Raw genomic sequence first — 19,838 nt, forward strand, 5'->3', positions numbered from 1 at the left:
GGCGCCCTAGTCCCCCGCCCCTCGTAGATTCCCGGCGCCCGCCGGTTTGCCGTGACGTGGCCGGCGGCGCGCGCATGCGTCGCTCTGCCTGGTCGCTTTCCTTGGGCCACCGCCTCCCGACGGGCTGGAGTGGGCGGGGCCTGTGGTTCGGGAAGCCGCGCGGACGGAGCGGGAGGAGCGCGTGTGTGCTCTAGGCCGGTGCGCGGGGCTCGCGAGCTGGTCGGCAGCCGAGGCGGAGGAGGAGTTGAAGGCGGTGGCCGTGGCTCCCGCCCGCACGGAGAGCCAGTCCCACGAAGCCCCCCTCCCACTCCCAGGCGGGCGGGCGGCGGCGGCGGCGGGAGGAGGAGAAGAAGGAGGGAGCGTCTCTGCCGCCGCCTCCTGGTCCCCAACGCCGATCTGCCGCCGCCACCTCCCTCCGCGGCCATCCTCCCTCCACGGTCCTGCCGCGGCCCCCCCTGTAGTCCGAGGTGCCCCGCGCGGAGCCGGAGCCAGCCTCGACAGAGGGAACGGTCGCGGCCTCGCGGCCCGCGCGGGCTGACGAGAGGAGAGCGAGGCACCGCGCGATCCCCGAGGATCCGCACGCCGGGCAGCGCGGCCCGAGCAGCGCGAGGAGCAGCGGGCGGGCGGGCGGCGCCGGGCCCGGGCCGCCCTCGCTCCTGCGCCCCGGCCCCGCCGCCCGCGCCGGGGCGGTCGCCAGCTGAGGAAGGCGCCGCAGTCTCCGGGCCTCGCCGCCCCGCTCGAGTGTCCTCGGCACCGAGGGCTCGCGGGTCCTGAGGGGAGGAGGCGAGCCAGGGGCCGGGCACTGAGCTCTTTGGCGCCCCCACCCCCGTTTTCGGAGCCCTCCACGCTGCGGCCACTGTCCCCTCCGGACCATGGCTGACGACGACGTGCTGTTCGAGGATGTGTACGAGCTGTGCGAGGTGATCGGCAAGTGAGTCTCCACGCGGGGGAGCGGGAGTGTGGGAAAATGCATTTAGTGATGCCCGGGTCCTTCCGCACCCGCACCCACCCGGGTCTGCCCCCTGCCCTTCCTCCCCTCCTCCTCCCCTGTCCTCCTCACCCCGGAGTATTTATAGACGTGTACCTGGACCTCCAGCCGGGCGGGAGTCTGGGGGCTTCTCGGCGATCCGTGGAGGCCGATGAGCCGAGGTCGGCCCCCTTATGAGGCGTGGGGCCGGCTGAAATCTGCTGTCTGCATTTTATCTGACGGTTGCACAGGGACGTGGCAGAACCGATTTTATAGTTGCTTCCTGGGAACAGTTGGGCTTATTGTTACCTTGCGTGTACCACAGACCATTAAAGAAAAGAGCAGCTTGCATTTCATTGCTTCCGTGGAGAGACAGAGAAAGAACGTCCAGGGTCTTAAATTGTGGGGTGTGGGTCTATTGTGCATGGTATTAGATACATGCCTTTGTGTTCACCCCATGCCCGGATTGGAGGGGGTCATTTAAGACGGGGTGCGTTCGGTTTCAGCAAATTCTTCACCTGGTGTAGACCAACGTGGAAAGAGTTGGGGGGTTCCGAATTTTTAATGCCTCGTTATGCAATGACTGTTAAATCAGTGTTCGAGGCTTCCCTCGACTGTTGGGATGGTGGTTAGCGTGGTAGCGCCGTCTGCTTTGAGTCACCGGGCTGGTCCAGAATATAGAACTGACAGTCCAAATGCTCATCCTTTCATCTGTGTTGTATAATTACACTAGGGAAAAGCAGGGAATCAGATTAATCACAGGGCTGATTGAGAATTAAATCTGCAGTTCTTCATCTAATTGTCCATTCCTTAAATCTGTTTTGAATAGTTTCCTTTTCATTCTTGTCAAACAGTATTCCAAGTGCACAATCCTGCTAATTTGCTTGTGAGGGAAATGCTGGCGATCTGAAGTTGATTTCCTAGTTCAGCGTGTATTCTGTGGCTTTAGAAGTTGAGGAGATAAAATTGAAGAGAAATTTTTTGCCTAGTTTTTAAGGATTGGTAGATAGCTACCGTTGAAATATTTTACCTCTTTTTGGAAGTGGTGCTTTATTGTCTATTTTAAGGTCCGCAGTTGGGAAATGAAACCAAGACCTTAGAGCAGTTGGCTCAATCTCTTTTTTAAGTTGTCTGCAGTACTGAATTTCAATTTGTTTAAGTGTGGATAACTCACTAATTTCCTTCCATGTTGAGGTATTACAGTGTTGCCTCACATGGTGAGATTGTGGGTAGAGCTTGCTACATACTTTGCTCAGATCCAATTGATACAAGGACATGTTACTCTTTGCCCCTATTGTTACATGACTAGCTTGTCTACTGGAAGAACAGTATCCAAATGTGCTCTGTTAAGGTGGTTGTGGAAGTGCTCTAGAGCAGAGCAGTCTGTACAGTATTTAATGCGAGCCACGTATATAATTTTATATATGTAAAATTTGCATGTGTGAATTTTCTAATAGCCACATTAAAAAGATTAAAAGCAAGTAGGTGCAATTAATTTTCACAAAATATTTTCTCTTACCCAGTAGATCCAGACTATATCACGTCAACATGTAATCAGTATAGAAATCATTAGTGAGGTATTTTACGTCTTTTCTTTCATAATCTTCAAAATCCAGTGTGTATTTTACACTAACCATACATCTCCGTTCTGATACTAAGCTGAATTTTCATCAGACATACTTGTTCTGTATTTAGGTTTCATAAAATTTGCATTTGCAAAAGTAGGTTCACATACCCAAGTTGTTGCAAACATACCTAAAAGTTTTCTAATAACTGAATTATCTCTTTCTAAATTTAATGTAAATTAATTAAAAAGAAAGAAAATTCAGAATTCAGCTCCTCATTTGGATTAGCCACATTTCAAGTGCTTGTATCCATATGTGAATAGCACAGTTCTAGAAAGACAAATATGTCAAAAAAAAAATCTTGGTTTCTTCATTCTTGGCATCCAAGAAGGTAAATAAGGTGTTTCCCAAAAGCCCCCAAATGATTGCGTGGGGGCGGGAGTGGGTACCAAGGGGAATGATGTTTGTTGTGTCTCAGTTATATTTGATTCAAATGAGCCAGCAAAGTCATAATCGGAAAATGTGAGATTAAAATGTTAGTTCTATTGTGATGATGGAATATAGGCATCATTGAATCAATGTTAGTAGCTAGTTCTGATTCCTTGAGATCTGAAAGAGTGATGATGTGATCTCTTTGGATATTGAAAAGAAAAGTGGTCAGCATCACATTAGCACAATCGGTATTCTGCTGACTTGTAATTGATAGAATATTTTCAGGAAATGCCTCTGGGAGAACGAGGTTCATCTCCTCTGTTACTTCAGAGCTGCACGAGGAGGGGGAACAAGCTAATTTTGAGGTGATAGGTCCTCTGTGGCTACCTTAACTATTGTGAATGTGAAGCCTTGTTCATATCCTACAAAGCCTGACTTGGTCAGTGCCGATTATGATATGTCGTTCCATGAAATAATGCATTCAAGGTAGGCTTTGTGGCAGAGAACATAATGCTAGTGTTCCTCACCCTGTGTAAAGGTTGGAGGGTTTTCTCTGGTAAATTGTCTCAGCATATATTGATCTGAAAATTGAAATTCACTTGAGATTTTCTTGCAGGGTCTCTGACAGCAGGCATTTAAACTCAGAATTTGTTCAACTCTGGATTTAAACAGAAAGCCCTTGAAGACATTCACTTTGCACAGAAAACCTTCTTGATTGCTATCCAAGTTCTCTGGAATTGTGATTCCTCTTTTATAACTAAATTAGCATCACAAGTTGTGTTTGACCCCTAGGATTTAACAGGTTTAAATTTTCACTGAAGTGCTTTAAAATGGATTTCACCTTTTTACCCATCTGTTGACTACCCACTCAACTCCCCTGCCTCACTACTTACCTGCTCACTCACCCACCCATTATTTTACTGGGAATCAGTTGTCTGATTCATTATGAATATTGGGAGAATGCCCTTCCTTTTTTTTTTAATTTAAACTCTTTTCCCCTGTGTTTCTTATTTTTGAAAGTCTTGCAAGTGGTCCTTGAATGCCTATTGTTTCCATGACATTTTCCCATGTAACATCTTTCAAGTGACTGAAACAAACGGTCTATGCTGTCATTGTCCCAAAACTTCTTGTCTTAGCAAATGTAGCAAATTACTGGAAGGGAAAGGTATTATGCAAATACAGGTAATCAGCTAATTTTTATGGTCATGAGCATTTACTGTATCTTTTGCAAATTGATGGTTTTATAGGCAAGTGCACAATCAGTAATATTACATGAAGGAAATTTTAAAATGATTCATCCAAATTAAAATGTAGAAATGCCTACCTTCATGGTACAGCAGTTTTCTGTGAAAGAGAGTAGCAAAATGTACTGTTTTCACCTTGTGTAGGCTGAATATTTTTGCCTGGGTATTTAGTAACCTGTAACTTCTGACTTTCCTGCTTTGGTAGGACATAAACTAAAATTGGAATGATGCAGTCTGACCCTTGCTCAAGGATGACATACAAGTTTGTGAGGCGTGCTGTATTTGCTTACACCTCAAGAGCACTTATCATATTTAGTTACAGTTTCTTATTTATGAGTCACTCGCCCTAGCTAACAGGGAGCTTCTTGAGGGCAGGAAATATATCTTACATATCTTTCTTTATTATTAACACAAAACCTGCAATGTAACAGTTGTTCATTAGCTATGGAATGAATTGAGTAGTTTTATAATAAAATCTCATTGAAAGGCAAAATGCATGTTTATCAACTTTAGAGCAATTATTGTCCCAAAAGGCTGTATTAAAGTAGTAGTTGACCACCTGGCTGCATATTAGACTCACCAGGGGAGCTTTTAAAAAAGATCAATGAGAGGGCCTTGTGTCAGAGCAATGAACTCAGAATCTCTGGGAGAGGGTTCTGGTCATTGGTATTTTTTAAAGGTCTCTAAGTGATTCTAATGTGCAGGTATGATTGAGAGACACTGGTTTAAAACTTAGGTTATGTATGTAATATTTTGGGACTGGCTTTTCAAAGGCTCACAGTTTTTAAAAAGTGGAATAAATATTTGGGGGGGGAGTATCAAAGCCAAAAGACCAAGACATGGGTTTTATTTTCTCTACACTGTGTTTTTGAGCCTTATTGTATTAACAGTTTTGTTTCAGCCTATGTTTGCTGTTGATTTCTTTGGGTCTTTTAAGATTTACATTGATTTATGACACTCATCTAATGCTAACATGGTGATTGTCTGATGCTTGGAACAGCATAGAACAAGGATTGCTTCAATAACAGTTGATGATGGCTGTCTACTATGACGACTTAATTTAATAACAAGGCATCTATCAGTTTAGTATGGATTGTGTTTGCACATACACTCTATTAAAAGGATATGGTTAAGTTGCTTATATACTTTAAATTTCCTACTTGCAATTCCAGTAATGCTGCTTGTCAGAGAATTGAGTTAAATGCAGTGTTTGTGTAAAAACCAGATTAATAATATGCAGAATATATAATTTAGCATAGAGAAAATTCAGCTTTACTAATTTGTCCTAATTACTATGGCTTTCACATATATTGATTGGCCCAGTGATTTGGGTTTCTAGTACCATGGGGTAGGGGTGGGGGGAGGAACAGTGTTACATCATGTTGGAACATCTTTCCCAAGAACTTTAGCAAGACGTGATAGGTAAACTAGTTGTTCATGTTAGGAAATAAAGTCAAGTGAGAGCCTAAAGGAACCAAGAATTTTCCAGAAATGAGATGTTTCATGAAAGAAGTGCTTGATCCGAGGGACAATCATTTAACAAGGGAAAAAGAAACACAATCACCAGAGTGCTGGTGCCCCAGAAAGATCAAGCTGTGGGGGATCAACTGAAGTCCTGCAGAGGAAAAGCATGTTACATGCAGATTCCTCCAGACGGCAGGTGTTATCGGGAGGGGGTAAGCAGTGGTGATCCCTGATGACGGAGTTTGATTCTAAGACCCCTTTGGAGTGAACTGAGCTTCTCAGTTGTGCATGTGCACAACCTTCTCCGAGTATCTTCATGTCCACTTTCTACAGACTGCTTTAGGACTTTAAGTGTGGTTTGCACATGGTCTTCATAATGTTTCCTGTGGTTTTTCCCTTACCTTCCAAGATGGTGACATATTCTGTGGCCTTGACATGTGCAATTCCCCCCAACCCTCCATTTCTGCCTCGTATCTGCAATGGTTTCACCTGATGAACTATAGCTCCTTAATGTCCCTTATATTGTGTTTCTAGATAGCTCCTTTAAATTGAAAATTCTTTCACCATCCTCAGTGATAGCTCTACTCAGTAAATTAAAGAAGCAGGCGTACCTCACTTTTGGAGATGGTGCTTGAATTATTGCATTTTGTAAATGTTTTCACGTTTTAAATCTGGAAGAAATGGTTTAAAGGAACTTTGACATATGTTCACAAGTTAAAAAAAATCTTTTGTAACTTAACATGTCTTTTTCATGAAGGGACAATTATGCCTTCAAATATTAGGCATTTTACATATGTTAGCTCCTTTCATTGTACCCATTTTACAGAAAACACTGAGATTCAGAGGGATCAGTAACTTGCTCAAGATCACATGGGAATCCTACCAGTTCTAAACCCCGTTTATTTCATGCTGCAGTCTGCTGTTGATTCCAGCTGTGAAAATACTGCAGTGGGTGTCCTTAAAGTAAGGCATATGTCTTCATTTCCAGAATTTACTGCAAATTTTAATTGTTCGACATTTTGGTTAAATTTCTTACCTCTTCAGTAGACGTTCCATGCATTCATGCTCAGTCGCTTAATCGTATCTAACTCTGCGACTCCATGGACTGTAGCCCACCTGGCTCCTCTGTTCATGGGATTCTCCAGGCAAGAATGCTGGAGTGGGTTGCCATTTCCTTCTCCAGTGGGTCTTCCTGAACCCAGGGATCTCCTGAATTGGCAGGCAGATCCTTTACCATTGGGCCACATGAGAAGCCCAGAGGTTCGTTGTCTCATCTTATTTCATTTTTCTTTTTGTCTTTCTAATAAAATATCAGCGTTTGCCACCAGACTGATAAGTTTATGCATTCCTTAGCCATGGCAATATAGAATGTTGACTATCCATCCAAAATATAATTTGTTCGGAACTTTCTCCACCCTTTTTACTCTCCAGTTTTTCCCTTCCGATTCGCCTGCCCCAACAGACAGAATAGTTGATTGATTACTCCTAAGTTGCCAAACCAGAAGTAATGAGGTTTCAGAGATAGGTGTTTGTTGAGAGTGGGGTGGGGTTCTTTCCACAGGGTAGTTATTCCTATATCCTGTGATAAAATATTGAAATTGTTTTCTCTGACTCTGAAAACTGTGTACTGAACCACAGCTGCTGAGTGGTGAGCATCTCCACTCTCTGTCAACACTGAGCACCTAAGTAATCAAGTGACTGAGTTAGTAATCAAGTGCGGGGCAGGTACCTAACCCCAGGCACAAGCTGATGGGGTGGGTGCACAGCTCTCACATTTTGGGTGTATTTTTTAGTTGTCTTTCTACACTGGGAAGATTTTACTTCTGAAGCTAGTTTGACTTAGAGAGTTCATATATGTTTGCAGTTTTAAGACTTAATAATATTCTGTTAACTTTCTTTTATTAGTATTTATAAAATTATAAAATTTTAAAATATAGATGACACAAAGGTAAATAGTGAATATCTCTCCTTTCTCCCACCATCCATCCATAGCTCTATTCTCCAAAGGTAACCATTGTCCAGGGATTGAACCTGCACTCCCTGCATTGGGAGAGAGCAGTCTTAACCACTGGGCTTCCAAGAAAGTCCCCAGTTTTTGTACATCTTCTGGAAGATTTTTGTTTAAAAACAGAATGGGCTCATATTTGTACATTCTACTGAAATATTCACTTTACATTGTACATAGTATATCTGATGGCCTTTCCATATCCATCTATATATCTATCTAACTAACTAACTCTGTCTTCCCTTAAACTGCAGCCCAGTATTCCTTGATATGGATGGCACTTTGAGTTGAGTGCAGGCCATTTCTAAGTGATCGTAGCTGTAAATACATGGGTGGAGTTTGAATGAGAGGTCTACAATGATAGTGAAGATTTGGAAATCAACTTTGTGGAAGTTAAACTATGAATGAGTGAGTTCTTGGGGGTTGATGGAACTAGCAGTGGGGTTTTGTGGTTTGGAGTATAACTCATGAAATTAGAAGAATTGGGATAGCTGGATCACAGAAGTCTCAAGGTGGGGCAGATCAATAATATAAAATGCCAATGCACTGACTGAGGACCAAGAATAGGCTTGTCTATAACAGAGGCTATTTAAAGCATTTATCAAAATAAATATTAATATGATGCTTAATATTCCATTCCTCATGTGACTGAAAAGCAAGATTCTGACTTCATTTCTGTGGATGTTGGTACCATTATACTGTCTTTCTGTGAATCTATGTCAACAACATAGTTGCTGCTGCTGCTGCTAAGTCGCTTCAGTTGTGTCTGACTCTGTGCAACCCCATAGACGGCACGAGAATCCCCCGTCCCTGGGATTCTCCAGGCAAGAACACTGGAGTGGGTTGCCATTTCCTTCTCCAATGCATGAAAGTGGAAAGTGAAAGTGAAGTCACTCAGTCGTGTCCAACTCTTAGCGACCCCAAAGACTGCAGCCTACCAGGCTCCTCCGTCCATGGGATTTTCCAGGCAAGAGTACTGGAGTGGGCTGCCACTGCCTTCTCCACAACATAGTTAGGGTTAAAAAAAAAAGTACATTTCTTTTTCACTTTACTTGTGTTTTGCAGATTCTGATGGCTGGCTTTTAGGTAAAACCATTTTTTTCCCTAAGGTTAGGTCTTTTTGATTCCCAAGCTTGGTGCCTAACTTGAATTAAATGGGCCCCTTTTAATGAAATGACAAAGTAAATTTTAGACACTTTAAGTTCAAACCATTGTTCTCGTATTAAATTCTTCACCTATAGGGAACTGAATTCTTCCATGCCTCAAGGTTTTTGGTCCCAGTTGGATAACTGTAATACTCTCCTCCCATTTTACACCCCTCTTACCCCCATCCCACCAACTAAATTCATTTGTTGGCCTTTTTTGAGTTGTCCACATCCATTCACAAGGAGAAAGGATTACTTTATGATACTTAAGCCAGTTTCTTTGTATCTAAGTGCATATTGTTGCAATTCAACTTCTTGATTCTGTTACACATTCTTTTTCTTTTTTATTTCTTTTGATACATTTTTTTACTTTGTTACCATTGTTTTGAATATTTGAATCATTTACAGATAAGAATGCTGATTGTATCCTCTCTCAGTGTAGTTTAATAACACAAAATATTATACATTGACTGTATCACAGGCTTCTAATTCTAACCCTGAGTTCAGAGTATTTTGGTATATTCAAATCTAGGATGGATTTAACCCTATGAAGATTTTAATGTTTTATGAAAACAATGTTACTAATTCAGTTACAGAGGTCTCTGGCCCTGGCTATCATGTGCAGATTACCATTGTAACATTACTACCTTATAAAACTGATAAGAAACATCATATCCTTCCTGCTTACCCTTATCTATTTTCCCCCAAACATATGGATCAACAGTGCTTTGAAGACTGTAAGGCAGCCCCCTAAGATCTGATCTGGTAACCTTCGGATACATTATCACCATTTTCTCCTTTATTTATAAAGGAATGATAGCTGCTTCATGAGCCATTTGCATGGATTAGTGATTGTGAAGTGCAGCATAAGTATTTTTTATTTCTAGAATGTCTCTGAGATACTCAAATTACTTTTGGCAGCTATGTAGATAAGTTTCAACAATTTCCAAATGTGCACTTTCTCAGTGCTAAACACAGGCTCTATTACATAAATAATACGGTGAAATGAACATTCTTTTCTACCATGTGTGTAAAATTTAGTGGTGCTAACATTCGTTCATTTTTTCATTTAGGCATTCATTTCTAGCTGTGTGACCCTGAGCAAGTTAGTTAAGCTCTCTGAGCCTCAGTTTCTTTATATGTTAAATGAGAGTGATAACATGGACCTTGCAGGGGTGTTGTGCTGATTGAGTAAAAGAGTAGAGGAATACAGGTAGGGAAAATTAAATAAATCTTAAAGTTCTTAAGATCAGGGACTTCCCTGATAGCTCAGTTGGTAAAGAATCTGCCTGCAGTACAGGAGACCCTGGTTCAATTCCTGGGTTGGGAAGATCTGCTGGGGAAGGGACAGGCTACCCACTACAGTACTCTTGGGTTTCCCTTGTGGCTCAGCTGGTAAAGAATCTGCCTGAAATGTGGGAGCCCTGGGTTCGATCCCTGGATTGGGACGATCCTCTGGAGAAGGGAAAGGCTACCCACTCCAGAATTCTGGCCTGGAGAATTCCATGGACTGTATAGTCCATGGGGTCACAAAGAGTTGGACACGACTTAGCAACTTTCACTTTAAAGTTCTTAAAAATGTTCACTTTGTTTTATTTTTTAATTAATATTTCTTATATTTTTGAGAGCAGTTTTAGGTTCACAGCTCCTATTTTAGTGACACTGGTAACATAAATATTCAAACAATAAGTAAAAAACTAAATTCTACAGGGACAACTTCAGGAATTTGTTGTTGTCCCCAGATCCTATGGTTTGAGTGCTCATTATGCGCTGGACATGGTGTTAAATTCTTTAATTCTTTATATTTTTCTAATATGACCTTGGCCACAACCCTTCCTTTTGAGGCAGTCACCCCTCCTCCCCATTTTACAGATAAGGAAACTGAGAAATAAGGAGATTAGTAACTTACCCTGGACAAAGTGGCAATAATAAGTGGCAACGTGGGGATTTGCACCTTAGTATATGTGACCTGGGCTTTCCAGGTGGCTCAGTGGTAAAGAATCTGCCTGCCAATGCAGGAGACTCGGGTTCAATCCCTGAATCAAGAAGATCCCCTGGAGAAGGAAATGGCCACCCACTCCAGTATTGCCTGGAAAAATTCCATGGACAGAGGAACATGGTGGGCTACAGTCCATGGGGTCTCAAAAGAGTCGGACACAACTTAGTGACTAAACAACAACATACGCGACCTGAGTGCCTGCTCTTTAGTAATGTTACACTGCTTCTCATTTAGTATAAGCAGAGACTGGTTGTCTTTTAAGAGGTATTCCAAAATATAAGCCTCTAATATTCTGATTTTAGGTGTTTTAGCAGATTACTAGAATGCCTTTTTTTGAGTAACAGCTGTATAGGGGTATAATTCACATACCATCCAGTTCACCCATTTAAGGTGTACAATTCAGCGGGTTTTCGTGTAGCCACAGGGTTGTGCATGGTGACCGTAATACATTTCTGAACATTTTCATCACCCCCTAAAGGAACTCTGTATACTTTAACTCTTACTCCTCATCCCTCCCTACCCTAGGTAATCATTAATCTGCTTTCTGTCTCTACGGATGTGCTTATGCTGGACATTTCATGCAAATGGAATCATACAATATATTATAGCCTTTTGTGACTGGCTTCTTTTTCTAAGCATAAGGTTTTCAAGGTTTATCCCTGTTGTAGATGTTATCAGCACTTCATTCCTTTTATAAGGCCCAATAGTATTCTATCCTGTGGCTTGACCACATTTGTTGATCTTTTTGTCAATTAATGACAAATTAATTCATTTGGGTGGTATTCATCTTTTGGCTATTATAATTAATCCTGCTATGGACATTCATGTGCAAGTTTTGTTTTTATTTCTCTTAGGTATATACTTAGAAGTGGAATTGCTGGGTCAAATGGTAACTGTCTTTGACTTTTTAAGGAATGCCAAACTGTTTTCCAAAGTGTACCATTTTACATTCCCACCAGTGGTCTATGAGGGTTAGAATGCTTTCTAATCAGGTGAGTACTATCAGAGTTTGCCTACAGAGTCTGTTTGACACTGTGACATAAAGCAAATTTTACGGGTTGTTGGTCAAGCTTTTATCTCGTGGACATGTTTATACTGATCTTCAACAATTTTAGATATTTGTAGACCAAGGGTTGGCAAACTATGTGTAAACTACCAGATAGTAAATATTTTAAGCTTGACGAGCCACACATCTGTCACAGCTACTTAGACTCTGACATTGTAATGTGAAGACAACCATGGGAAAACAAATTAGTGTGGCTGTGTTCCAGTGAAACTTTATTTACAAAAATAGGTGGTGGGCTAGATTTGGCCCTGGGCTTTAGTTTGCTGATCCTGTTATAGATTAAAAATGAAGCTGGAGCTGACTGTCCAGTTCCCAGTCTTGTTTACCTTCAAGGTTGGTGAATAGTCTGAATAGCCCCATAGTAGTAGGTTGTTTCTACAAAATATAAAGATATTGAGACTGGTCCACTGAAATATTTTCACTGTTAAATGGAGAAATACTATACGTTTAGGTGGTTGTGTGTGTGTGTGTGTGTGTGTTTGTTGCTTTTGGATTCTCTTTTTGACCCTAAGCTAAAGGGGAAGAAACTCATTAACATTCTTATTGTCTGACTGGAGACAGAATAAATGTGGAGTGCCTGAAAACATTTGTTTCCTTCATTCTTATTGCCCATGGCATGGATGAAAGCAGAGTTGAGAACATACTAGAAATTGACAGAAATGGAGTATTTGAAAAAAAAAATAGCTTTAAAAAAATTAGGGGGAACAACACTCACTAAATCTCCATCCCTAATTGGAGAGTTATGATGTGCCAACGATGTATATTTAATGACTTCACCAAGAGCCCTTGCTAGAGTCATTGTTTGTTTGTTTTTTTTTAATATAAATTTATTTATTTTAATTGGAGGCTAATTACTTTATAATATTGTATTGGTTTTGCCATACATCAACATGAATCTACCACAGGTTTACGTAGTATAAATAAAACTTCAAAATTCTCTTTTGTATCTGAAATCCATTTTGCACAATGTATTTTGAGGTAGTAGACATATACTATTTAGAGTGCTTTGTGGCTTAAAATAAAACTGTCATTGTATCTTTGGTACATAGGAAAGATAGTATTCTTTGAGCTTATAGATTTACATCAATCGTTTGCAAGACTGTTCTAGATTATAATTTTTGTAGTGTTGAGAAAAGCTCCAAAGATTATGTTAAAAGAGGGAGTTTTGTAGCAACTTCTGTCTTTGCATTTGGACATTTGACAGATGAATTAATTGTTCATTATGTGAAATTTCAAAACTGAGACAAGGAGAATCCCAGAGTATATATTTAGGAAACAGCCATATATAGGATTTATGGATATTGTAGTGTTCTTTTATGTAACCTCCCCAGATTTTATTATGGCAGCAGTGTCCACATCTTAATCACAAACAAAATGAGGTGGAAAGTTTCTGAAGCTGTATTCTCTGATGTGATTGGGCACCAAATCTAAATTACCTACCTTTACAGAAGAGCATTTCATCTACTAGGTCATGTTAACATTGTCAAGTAGAAGAATGATCATGTTGAAATCTATTTAGACCACTTACTTTGATGAAAATACTTCTTAGGTTGGCTTCAGAGAACAGTAAAAGGCATCTCTTCCTATGATAATTTGTGGACAGTATTACTTATATTGCATTATTCAGGCTGGAAGTTTTTGCTGAATTCCATCTGAGCCATTAGTTCAGAAGCAGAATGGTGAGCTTTTATGTTGAACCTTTACTGGTCTCCTTAGGCTTAATATTGTCTTAACTGGATCTTTGTCCCAGCAGTAGTATCTGGCACTGGATTTGAGATTATCTTTTTCATATTTTTTCTTTAATTTAGTCACTTGTAAAATAATTAGATACTTGTAAAACAAACAAGAGGGCATTTTCACTAAGGACTTTCTTTAATTATATTTCATGTAAATTAAAAAAAAATCGTTACTGGAATATGCAGATCACAGGTTAAAATGACAATGTAATTATCTCACATTATAATCAACATGTGCAATACTTTTAAAAGCATGCCAATAAGAATGGAAAAAAACCCTCTACTGACCATCCATATTGTAGATTATATTCCTTTCCTTGGTTTTCTTTTTAAAAGCATTTCCCTCTTAAAATGGATGTAAAAATAATTTGTGTTAGTATCTGTTCAAATGAATACATGATCACTGTTGCAGAAAGAGCCTGGGAATAGAATATGGAGGGGGAGATTCTAGGCTTGCTGCTCTATTTTTTTATTATCTCCATTAATAGTATTTCTCCCATTGCTGAGTGTTTCTCTTATACTGCTGGGAAGGGATCACCACACTTCTATAATCTATGACCTGCTTACACTAAAGGTCAAGCATGTTTTAAATTGTGATCTGATTAAAGTTCAGGCTTCTTGGTTAGATTTGCTGGGATGGCTTCAGAATTAGCCCCATAAATGTGAATATGGACTTGAAGATCTTGTTAGAGTGACCCTTTTCCCCATGAAGATACATTCATAGACATAGTCCTGCAAAGCCATGTACAAGTTGGATTTGATAAGTGCAGATCAGAACTTGCTAGGAAAAGTAGTATTTTAAGGAAAGAATTTTAGTTGTGACACATCAGCATTTGGTTTCATTATCTTGTAAAATAGGGGTGAAAGTGAAAGTTGCTCTGCTGCTGCTGCTGCTAAGTCGCTTCAGTCGTGTCCAACTCTGTGCGACCCCATAGATGGCAGCTCACCAGGCTTCCCTGTCCCTGGGATTCTCCAGGCAAGAACACTGGAATGGGTTGCCATTTCCTTCTCCAATGCGTGAAAGTGAAAGTGAAGTCGCTTAGTCGTGTCCGACTTTTAGCGACCCCATGGACTACAGCCCACCAGGCTCCTCCGTCCTTGGGATTCTCCAGGCAAGAACGCTGGAGTGGGTTGCCATTTCCTTCTCCAATGCATGAAAGTGAAAAGTGAAAGTGAAGTCGCTCAGTCGTGTCTGACTCTTGGCGACCCCAAAGACTGCAGCCTACCAGGCTCCTCCGTCCATGGGAGTTTCCAAGCAAGAGTACTGGAGTGGGGTGCCATTGCATTCTCCGAAAGTCGCTCAGTCATGTCCAACTCTTTGCGACCCCATGGACTGTACAGTCCATGGAGTTCTCCAGGCCAGAATACTGGAGTGGGTAGCTTTCCCTTCTCCAGGGGATCATCCCAACCCAGGGATCGAACTCAGGTCTCCCGCATTGCAGGCAGATTCTTTACCATCTGAGCCCCAAGGGAAGCAAAAGAAGGATAGTGAAGGCTGTATTTGAACTACCTCATTTGATCCTTATGAACACAAAATGACATAATTTTTCAAATATCTTAAACTATCTTAAATACATTATTTTGCAATGAAGCACTTATAATTAGAAGTGGGCTTTGTTAAGTATATTTTGATTTTGCAAGATTCATTTACCATTGTCTGTAAAACTGATTTGATTTCTTATTTGATTTCTGGAGCTTTATAGGACTGGGGACATGTTGGGTGAAAAATGTTGAATAAAGAGATATGAGGAAGACTTGTGTGTATTTCACTGATGGGGTAATATTTACATGGAGGTCAGTGAAGGAAAAATCCTGCCTAGTGTGTTTCTCCTTGCTTTTCTTTAAATGAATTTTATTTGAGCTTTGAAGTTTGGAACTCACTACAAGTGGCAGAATTTTGTAGTCAATCTGGTGTGAACTTTGGCAGCTACTTAAAATGTTGAACTTCCTATTTAGTAGTGAAGTATAGAGCAGTGGTTCTCCAGGGTGGACTTCATCCTCACCAGCAGAGCAGTATCACCTGGGGATTTGTTAGAAATGCAGATTCTCAGGCCCCAGTCCTATAGATCAGAAGCTCTAGGGGGTGGGACCCAGCAATTTCCTTTTTAACAGTTCTTTAAGGGATGCTGAGGCCCATTAAAATTAGAGAAGCATTGATTTAGAACTGTAGATCAGAGCTCAATAAACTATGGCCCAAGGGCCAAGTCTGCCCACTGTCTGTTTTTGTAAATAAAGTTTTTCTGGAGTACAGCCACACTCATTCATTTAAATAATGTCTGTGACTGCTTTCACACTACAAGGGCAGAGTTGAGTAGTTGCAGCAGAGACCATATGGTCCACAAAGCCTAAAACATTTACTTTCTGACCCTTAACACAAAAAGTTTGCTGATCCCAGCCCAAGTTGAAGCCTTAGTATTGATTTCTTTCCCATAATAACTGAACTACAAATATCTGAAATCAATAGGTAAACACCTATTTTTTTCCCTTTACTCCTGCCCATTGCTCTCTTTGATGTCAAATTATTGCTCAGTGACTAGAGACTTGTGAATAAAAGTAATATACTACTGTGCCCTTTCCTTCTATGTTTGATAATAGTGGTAGCCTGTTTAACAATTCTGTGACATTTCCTCACTGATTTTTGCACTGGGTGTCCTTGGTTTTGCTGTACTCCAGTGTAACCGAACTTAGTGATCTATTATATATTATAGTCTTCATTTCTCCCAATTTTTGCTGCCTTTTTACTACCCCAAGAAAAAAAAATCACTTTGTGACTGCGAAGTTTAGGAATTCACTGGAGCTGTTTGGTGTACTCTAAGCCATTGAAACAGCATCATTCCATTTGGAAAATTTTTATCCTTGGCCTGGAGTGCTTTAGTCACTTGTACTTCACAAGGATGTTTATGAACACACAGATAATGAATACTGTGGGTAATCTTAGGATGTTTACTGGATGAGTTTTTGTTAGCCTTCCCATAACCAAGGATGGTTATTTCTATCCTTAGCTGGAATATCACCTCAATATTCTTGCACCCTTCCTCAATAATCTTTTGTACTTGCTCTCAGGCTTTAAGGTAACTGGTGGTCAGTATCATATAAAATCCACGAACTGAACTTCAGTGTTGTTCTTATCTATGCACTTGGAGTCCTTCTCTCTACCCACACCACTGAAGGAAGTAGGGGTGGAGGGAGGCCTTCTCCTAGTCTCCATTAGTTCTCTTAGTAAGATTGGGCAAAAGTGTCGTTTTTGCAGCTGTAACTCCCTGGTTGTACATGACTGATGTTTTAAATTAGGAAACACGACTTGGCCAAATGATACTGAGCTGTATTACTGGTGAGTTTGTTGGGCCCATGATTTCTTTCAGTCAACTCGGGTTGACTACTTTGGTAGGAGAGGCTGGGTAAGACACAGGAAATCGTGAGCTTAAGACTGGAAATGGTCGAGTTAGACCTTTCATTTTAGGCTGTGCCAGTCAAGTTAATTCATACCATTTGCCCTGCTTACTCATCCTGGAGGTGAGGTACAGGGAGAGAAGGTCAGACAGAGGCCAGCCCTCAAAATGTGGCTACTTGGTTCTATTGTCAGAAGCAACCTGTGTACTGGAGAACTTGAGCTTTACTGTTTTGTACAATATAGTGTGGAAATGCAGTGTTTTAAGAACTAAATTGTTATTTATAGTGGTGAATAAAATGTGAACTCTGTAAGAGGGAGCAGTGTTCTGCAGCCTTATTGTCCCAGTCAGCACAGTAGCCATCCACACGAATCATCTGAACAGCCTCATCGTTTCTGTTTTATCTACCTGAAAATAGGGGTCAGGGGTGGGTAGTGGTGAAAGATTGGGGAATCATGGCACACTTCAGGCAAGAGAAGTGCTCTGGTGACTGGCTGTGTTCTCCTTTGTCTGGGAGTCTGGGACGGCCCTGTGGAGCTGGAGGTAAGCTTTAATAGTTCCTTTTTGTTCCTCGGCAGCTGGTGGTGCCTGGGAGCTGGGTGCTACTTCCCTAGAAGCAGCTACGATAGACGAGTTCTGCCAAATGCGTGGATTTTAAGCCATTTGAAAAGCTATAATGTTCAGACTAAGAATTTCTTCGTAGGCAGAGAGTGTCATTTAAGGGTACTTCTGCTGCAAAGATAAGGTTCATTATGAAATAGACACTGCAACAAGGCATCCATGTGACAGAAACTTATTGGAGCTTGTGTACTTTTCAAACCACATATTTCTTTAATATATCTTTTCAGCTTCATTAGGTCAGGATTCATGGCTGTTATAGCTGCTGCTGTCTCTCTACAGCTAGGACAGCATCTGGCACACGGTCAGTTTTCATCATATAGTTGTTGAGCCAATTCAGAGCAGGGGGGGTATAGATAAACACACGAAAAAAGATAAAATCTGACCCATAATGCATAAAGTCGGGAGTTCAGATTTTCATTTAGTGCTAATATTTTGCTGCTTCAAAAACCATCTAATTCTCATCATGTCCCTGTGAGATAGGTTAGCAGATACAGAATTGTACAGTATATGCTGAACATAATGATGGAATCCTGAATAACACTTAGCATCCCTATTGAGAACTGTCAGATCATTGTTACAATTAAACTAAAGGAAGAAAAGACATTTCTAAGGTTGAAATGGAATGGAGAATTTTATGGTGAGTACAGTTACTAAGATCTGTCTTACCAGATCTGTCTAAAAAGGTGTCCTCATTTGTAAAATGGAGACAGTAGAATCTACCTCATAGATTTGTTTTAATGACTAAATGAGACCATGGCTATAAAGCACGGTTCCTGGCACCTTGTAAGTGCTCAATAAACATGAGTTGCTTTCATCATCAACAGAAAGTTTTGAGAGCCAAGCTCTGTGCCTAGTACATCCTCCTTCCAGGTGTTGCACAAATTTCCTTTGCCTCTCTCCTTGCTGCCTCACTCCTTATTCCATCTGGAGCATCCAGAGTGAGGTATGAAGCTGGGTTGGACTTCCACTCACTTAGCCCATCCCCGCCTGACCTTGAGCAAAGGTAAGGGGCCAGAGGTAATCCTGGCCATCTTCCTAATACTCTAGCCACTGACCAGACATGGCTATTCAATGTTAAATGAAATTTAAAATTCATTAAACAGATATTTCTCCAAAGAAGATTTACAAATGGCCCATAAACATGAAAAGGTGCTTAGCATCATTAGTCATTAGGGAAGTGCAAATCAAGACCACAATGAGATATCAGTTAACACACACCAGGATGGCTGGAGTCTGAAAGACAGACAATAACAAATGTTGGTGAGGTGGTGTAGAAATCGGATCTTTCATACTTTGCTGATGGAAATGTAAAATGGTGCAGCCACTGTGGAAAACACCCTGCAGTTCTTCAGAGAGTTATAGTTTCTACAACCTATCAATTCCACTCCTAGATACATACCCAGCAAAATTGGGAACATATATTCACACAAAACACTTGTAGAGCAATGTCCATAGCAGCATTATTCGTAATAGCCAAAAAGTGGAAACAACCCAGATGGCCATTGACTGATGAATAGATAAACAAAATGTACTTGTACACAGTGGAGTATTATTAGGCCATAAAAGAAATAAGAAATGAAGTGCTAATATGTGCTACCACGAGGATGAACCTTGAAAACATTACACTAAGTGAAAGAAACCAGATGGAAAAGACCACATATTGTATGATTTCATTTATATGAGATGTTCAGAACAGGCAAATTTATTGAGACAGAAACTAGATTAGTGGTTGCCAGAGGCTAAGGGGGAAGGAGAGGATGGGGAGTGATGGCTAATGGGGGTAGAATTTCTTTCTGAGATTATTAAAATGTTCTGGAATTAGATAATTAGATAAGCACTATGCTTGCTGATCTGGAGAAGGCAATGGCATCCCACTCCAGTACTCTTGCCTGGAAAATCCCATGGACGGAGGAGCCTGGTGGGCTGTAGTCCATGGGGTCGCTAAAAGTCGGACACGACTAAGCGACTTCACTTTCACTTTCACTTTCATGCATTGGAGAAGGAAATGGCAACCCATTCCAGTGTTCTTGCCTGGAGAATCCCAGGGACAGGGAAGCCTGGTGAGCTGCCATCTATGGGGTCGCACAGAGTCGGACACGACTGAAGCAACTTAGCAGCAGCAGCAGCATGCTTGCTGATCGAGATATAGCTTTGTGAATATACTAGAAAACAGTGAATTGTATACTTTAAAAGGGTGAACTTTAT

General features: G+C 41.1%; 1 protein-coding gene across 8 annotated transcripts in view; it reads left to right on the forward strand.

Moving 5' to 3' along the window:
• The first annotated feature begins 202 nt into the window (after positions 1 to 202).
• The window catches only part of CASK (calcium/calmodulin dependent serine protein kinase), a 374,249-nt gene continuing 354,613 nt past the window's right edge, over positions 203 to 19,838 (forward strand). For 3 of the 8 annotated variants that reach the window (XM_070366509.1, XM_070366506.1, XM_005889452.2), the window contains exon 1: positions 204 to 931. In XM_070366509.1, the coding sequence (XP_070222610.1) occupies positions 873 to 931 (59 nt within the window). In that variant the 5' untranslated portion in view covers positions 204 to 872. Of the gene's footprint in view, positions 932 to 19,838 lie in introns of all 8 variants that reach the window. The other 5 variants (XM_070366505.1, XM_070366507.1, XM_070366508.1 and 2 more) reach the window with 3 other exon arrangements.

Source organism: Bos mutus, chromosome X (assembly GCF_027580195.1).
Source record: "Bos mutus isolate GX-2022 chromosome X, NWIPB_WYAK_1.1, whole genome shotgun sequence".
Lineage (NCBI taxonomy): Eukaryota > Metazoa > Chordata > Mammalia > Artiodactyla > Bovidae > Bos > Bos mutus.